The following is a 6,384-nucleotide window of genomic DNA, read 5'->3' as shown; positions in this document are numbered from 1 at the left end:
TGGCCACCCGCCTGCCTGCCCGGCCCCGGGAAGGAACTGTGGACATCGCCTCCCTCCTTCGTCAGGTTCCCCTATGCTGCTCCTCCTCCTGGGGGAGCCCCTCTGATCCCTCCTCTCCACTCCCTGTTGCGGCCACCACAACTTGTTCAGACAGGGACAAAAGGCCCTTTGCTCTTGGTGACCGCACTTGATGCGGTCCCTCTTGGGTATACTGTGCTAAGGAGCTTCGCAATCGTGGATCTGGTCATTAGGAAACATCAGATAAACCCCAATCAGAGAATATTCTCCAAAATAACTGGCCTGCTTTCTTCAAAAATGCCAATGTCATAAAAGGAAAAGAAAAGCCGGGTGTGGTGGTACACGTTTGTAATCCAGGTACTTGGGAGGCTGGGACAGGAGGATTGCAGGTTTGAAGCCAGCCTCTGAAATTGAGTGAGGCCCTCCATAACTTAGTGAGGCACTGTTTCCAAATTAAAAAATAAAAAATCGAGCTGCGGATATAACTTTGAGGTAGAATGTCTCTGGGTTCAATCCCCGATACCAGTGAATGAATGAATGAAGCTGAGAAAACTCTACCAGACTAAAGGAGTCTAAAGAGATGTGAGGGCCAGCTGCAATGCCCAGTCTTTTTTGTTCTTTTGAACCCTACCTCTGAGCTACACTCCTGCTCCTACTTTGTTTTTTACTTGAAAACAGGGTCTAGCTATGTTACTGAGAGCCTTGCTAAGATGTTAAGACTAGCTTTGAACCTGCGATCCTCCTGTCGCAGCCTCCCAAGTAGTGGGATTCCAGGTGTGCACCATATCTGGCTGCAAAATCTTTTTTTTTTTTTTTTTTTTTTTTTTGGTGGTACTGGGGTTCCTGGAAGCTCTTCTACCTCCAGGCTACACTCCTAGACCTATTTTATATTTTTGAAACAGGGTCTCTTACACCAGCACGACTGGCTTCGAACCTGTCTCCACCTCCCAAGTGCGGGGATTACAAGCGTGCGCCACCACGCCCGGCTGGCTGCAAAATCTTGAACTGGATCCTGGATTGGAAAAAAACAGTTGCCGCGGAGAACATTGGAGGGGCAACTAGTGAAATTTAAGGATGGAGTATTTATTATTAGCACGGTGTCAGTGTTTAATATCCTGGATTTGATCATGATCGCATGCATGTGTTGGAAGGTGTCCTTATTCTCTCAGCATAAAAAAGACACATTGAGCCGGGCGTGGTGGCGCACGCTGGTAATCCCCGAGCTTGGGAGGCTGAGACAGGAGGATCGCGCAGGTTCGAAGGCAGCCTCGACTGGCTTAAGAGACCCTGTCTCCAAATAAAATATAAAATAGGTCTGGGAGTATAGCCCGGAGGTAGAGGGCCCCTGGGTTCCACCCCCAGTACCACCAAAAAAAAAAAAAAAAAAAAAAAAAGACATACACTGAAGTCTTCTTTCATAAGAGATGCTGTTCTCTGCAACTTACTCTCTCTCTTTTTTTTGCAGGTCTGGGGATGGAACCCAGGGGCATTCGACCTCCGAGCTACATCCCCTACCCTATTTTTTTTATTCTTTATTTTGAAACTGGGTCTCACTGAGTTGCAGAGCCTCACTAAGTAGCCGAGGCTGTCCGAGAACCGCGATCCTCCGGTCTCAGCCTCCCGAATGCTGGGATGACAAGCATGCACCACCATGCCCGGCTTGCAACTTACTCTCAAAATGATAATTATGTGTGTGGAAGGAGTGATAAACTCGGCAAGAATGTTAATAATTAATGGATTTGGATGAAAAGTATATGGGAATTGTCTTATAAGTTTTCAGCAAGTTTGAGAGCTCATAAAAAATCAAACCATATCATCATCACCACCATTATTATTATTGTGTTGTTGTTTTTATTATTGTTGTTGTTTTATTGTTGTTGTTGTTATTATTGTGTTGTTGTTTTTATTATTGTTGTTGTTTTTATTGTTGTTGTTGTTATTATTGTGTTGTTTTTATTATTGTTGTTGTTTTTATTGTTGTTGTTGTTATTGTGTTGTTGTTTTTGTTGTTGTTGTTGTTGTTGTTATTGTTGCAATGCTGGGGACAAACCTCAAGCATATAACATATGCCTGCTACCCACCACTGAGCTACACCCCAAGCTGTACTGAATATTGAAATTCAAAGGAAGAAAATGATGGAGAAAAGCTTTTCTGGCAAGACCCTGAGACCTCAAAGGACAGTGTTATTAATTCATTCAATGCACATGTCCTGGGTCTCCTATGGGCCAGACCCCAACGAGAGAGGCAGGATTCTGTGTGTGTGTGTGTGTGTGTGTGTGTGTGTGTGTGTGTGTTACTAGGGAAGAAACCCAGGGGCAGTCTACCTCTGAACTACACCCCTAGCCCTATTTCTTATTTTTTATTTTGAAACAGTGTCTCACTGAGTTGCAAAGCGCCTCACTAAGTAGCCGAGGCTGTCTGAGAACCAAGATCCTCCTGTCTCAGCCTCCCGACTGCTGGGATTACAGGTGTGCGCCACCACGCCAAGCTCGGGAGGCAGGATTTGAAGGGATCCTGAGATTTTCTCTCTGAAGAGCCCGCAGGATCTCACCGGTGTCCAACATACAGTAGGTGTTCAACACGGGATTGCTGGCTGTACAGGGGGAGTCAGAAAGGGAGGAGAGGCAGGCGTGGTTACGAAACCCCCAAGTGCATCTCCCAAAGGGACAGCTCTTGGAGTCTCCATGAGTGTTGGCTGGCCAAATGAGAACAGAGGAGGAAGCCGTGCTGACGCAGCAAGAGAAGCTGTACTGGAGCTAGCATACAACTTTCTGGCCCTCAACGCAATTAAACAAGAGAACAACAAGGAGCCCTGGACAACAGCCACCCCAGCCTTGCTTCAAAACGGGGGCCCATCTGTCCTGGTAGGCTTATAGTGGCTCTGGCCCCGAGGCAGGGGCCTGGCTGGGATGACCCCGGAGGCCCCTCCCAGCTCTAGATTCCATGATTCTATGACATGGCCAGTAGTCTGGAGGGGCAGCATGAGGGTATCCCCAGTGGCGAGCCAGAGAGGTCTATGTCATCTACCTCCTAAGAGACAGAGTGAGAGGGGAGTGGCGGGTGGTCCATGGGGCCCAGCGGCTGGGAAGGGAAGGGCGGGTCCTGTGGGGGCTCAGCCCTCAGTTGCCTCCCCCGTTGCTAGGGGAGGAGATGGAGTGGGCTTGACCAGGAAGGGCACCGGCTGGGGCCTGGACGCTTCACCCATTTCACACCCAAAGGAGGAGGGCAGCTGAGGGGTTGCGGGCTGCGAGGGGGCAGGCAGCTGTCTTCTGGGTGGAGTGGGCTCAAATACTGATCTGTTGGTCCCAGGCAACCATGAGAAGTCATCAGGAGCTGGGGGTCCGCGGAATGAGAAGTCAGAGCCTTCCTTCTGGCTGGGGTGGGGGTGGGGGCGGTACTGGGGACCCCAGGAACAAAAAGACTGCCTGCCCTTGGCTGGATGCTGGGCAGGAGGCGAGAGAAATGGTCTGGCCAGGTCTCAGTCTCCATGACTGCCCACTGTGGGGCCGTGGGAACCCTGATCCCCCCTCCTCTGGCAGGGTAGACAAGGGAATCTGAACTGTCCGAGGGGCTCAAGACGAAACAGTTTGGCAGGTTGTGATCAGCCAGGCCCAGCCCCACGAGTAGCCTTGTTGCCCATGGCCCCTTCCCCATTTGGGATTCCACAGTCAGGATAAACTTAGCGACAGGCTTGGCTAGTGCCCTCTCTATCCAGCTTCTCCCCACTTGAGTGTGCTCCCAGACAGGCAGATGGGGCAGGTGAAAACTCATCCATAGTAGACTGTGGGGGAGGCCAAAGTCACCCTGATGATACGGCACTGTCTGTTGGGCGTGACCAGTCCCCCAGGATGCTAGTCTGGCCCTTGGTACTCCCATCTTGTCAACTGGAAATAGAATACCCTTGATCTGCAGTGGAAAGAAAATGCGTTGACCCACGTAAGACACACAGGGAGGGGGCCGCTGTCATGGCAGCCAGGCGGAGATGGATAGTCAGTACTGGGTACATTGTGCTGCAGATGGTTAGCTACTTGATATCATCTAAGGCCTGTCTCAGCTTGTAATTTCACCATTAGAGATTCCATTCTTGGCCTTTGAGGTCTCCTGGAGTCCCTGCTTCAAAGGTGAATGGGAATTTCAGAATGTAGGGTAGAGGAGAAAAGAGAGAGAGAGAGAGAGAGAGAGAGAGAGAGACAGAGAGAGACAGAGACAGGGAGGGAGAGAGAAGACACTGACTCACCTTTTCTATGGGGCCCCTCTGGTGTCGGTGGGACTGAGGATTTTGCCTTGCTCCCTGTCTCTTAACCATCTCTTGTGCTTTCTGAATCTGGAGGAGGGGGAGAGGATCTTTGGGGGCAGAGGGATCCCCGAGGAGAAAGCCTGGGGAGGAGCGGTGGGGAGCCCAGGTGCACTGATCCAACTCTCTCCTGGCCAGGCCCAGGGAACCAACCTCCAGACGTGGTCACGGGTCAGCCACACATTTGATTCACCCAACCAGGACAATGTCTGGACGCCAGGCGAGCCGCTCCAACAACTACAACCGCTTGAACCACCCGAACACCATGTCCTTTCCGCCTCGAAACGTAGGCTGGACCCAGTGCCCTGGCCTGACAGAGGGAACGGGCCTCAAGGGCCCGCGCATGCGCAACACCAGCGGCTCAGACTTCAGCTCTTGCAGCAGTCATTCGGAGCCATCCTTCAGCCCTGCCTCTCCCAGGTTTCCCAAGGAGAGGATCTGCATGGGCCGGCCCTATAACTCCAAGTTCGTGGAGACAAGTCACCTGGCGAAAGGCCCCAAGGTGATCAGAAGGTCCTCCACCACTCACAGCAGCCCGCGCTGCTTGCTCTGCAGCGACCGGCCATTGGGGCCCTCCAGCCCCAGCTTCCTGGACCAGCTGATCAAAGGCATCAACTACCTGGACCGATCTACCAGTGCCTTCTGCAACAGCTACCCCAAGACACTGAGCCTGCCCAGGCTCGCAGCCAACTACCTGGAACGCGCTGCCAACGCCCTCTACGTGGACCACCTGGAGCACACCTCAGGCCGCAGCTACTCCAGCCCCAGCCCCAGCCCCATCCTGGCTGCCCCCGACGCCTCCATGGTGCCGTCCGGCAGGGGTGCCCATGAGCTGCAGTGCCTGGCGGGCTCCAACAACCTGAGCTGTCATCACCAGCCTCACCGGCCGACTGCCGCTCCCCTGCTGCAGCAGAGGTCAGGCATTAAGCTGCCCGAGCTCCCTCTGTTTGGCCATGGGTTCTTCCCCTTAGATCGTCTGCCCAAGTTCTGGGAAGCATTCCGCTCAGGCTGGAATGCCCCCGAGCCCATCTCCAAACCCTCGAATTGGTGGTGACCTTGACACCGATTGTGCAGCGGGCACATGTCCATCGGGCTGCAGTTGTGGAAAATAAATCGTCTGTGGCAAAACGCTCCTTCTAAGGCTCTGTTGGGGAAAACAGCCATGTATATAGGGGGTGCTACTAGCTGGGTGCAGCGGTGCACACCTGTAATGCCAGTAACTCAGGAGGCTGAGGTGAGTGAATTGCAAGTTCGAGGCTAGCCTGGGCGACTTAATGAGACTTTGTCTCAAAATTAAGAGATAAAAAAGGCTGGGAATATAGCTCAGTAGTAGAATGCCCCTGGGTTCCATTCTTAGTAGTGCAAAGAAAAAAAGAAAACAGAAAGGAAAGGAAAAGAAAAGAAAAGAAAGAAGTATATTGAGGGCTGCAAACTCAAGGGCCTTGGGGACAGTCAATAAAAGTTAAATGAATTGGCAGCAGAGGCAGGTGAAGACCATGGCTGAGTAGACAAAGGCTCTCAAATAGGAAATGGAGCTGGGTATGGTGGCACATACGTGTAATCCCAGTATTTGGGAGGCTGAAACAGGAGGATCTCAAGTTTATTTACTTTATTTCAAAAATAAAAAATAGACAGGTATGGTGACATATGCTCGTAATCCTAGTACTTGGGAGGCTGAGACAGGAGGATTGCAGATTGGAGACCAGCCTCAGCTACTTAATGAAGCCCTTAGCGAAACCCTGTATCAAAATAAAGAATATAAAAAAATGGGCTGGGGGTGTAACTCAGAGGCACAATGCCCCCTGGGTTCAATCCCCAGTACTGGCAAAAAATATACAACTAAATAAAGAATAAAAAGGGCTATACCCAGCCAAGTGTGGTGGCACACGGTTGTAATACACCCAGCATTTGGGAGGCTGAGACAGGAGGATTGCGGTTCAAGAACAGCCTCAGCTACTTAGTGAGGCCCTTTGCAACTCAGTGAGACCCTGTTTCAAAATAATAAAAAATAGGGCTGGGGTGTAGCTCAGAGGTAAAATGTCCCTGGGTTCTATTCCCAGTACTACAAAGAA

General features: G+C 51.2%; 1 protein-coding gene across 1 annotated transcript; it reads left to right on the top strand.

Moving 5' to 3' along the window:
• Positions 1-4,517: 4,517 nt before the first annotated feature.
• On the top strand, positions 4,518-5,366 carry LOC308260695 (uncharacterized protein; the record flags this gene model as incomplete). Its single annotated transcript, XM_080692161.1, has 1 exon — positions 4,518-5,366. One exon carries the CDS (start codon positions 4,518-4,520, stop codon positions 5,364-5,366), a length of 849 nt encoding a protein of 282 aa, XP_080548287.1.
• Between the last annotated feature and the right edge of the window lie 1,018 nt (positions 5,367-6,384).

Source organism: Muscardinus avellanarius (genome assembly GCF_963383645.1).
Source record: "Muscardinus avellanarius genome assembly, chromosome: 3".
Classification (NCBI taxonomy): Eukaryota; Metazoa; Chordata; class Mammalia; order Rodentia; family Gliridae; genus Muscardinus; species Muscardinus avellanarius.
This window is presented reverse-complemented; position numbering and strand designations above follow the sequence as displayed.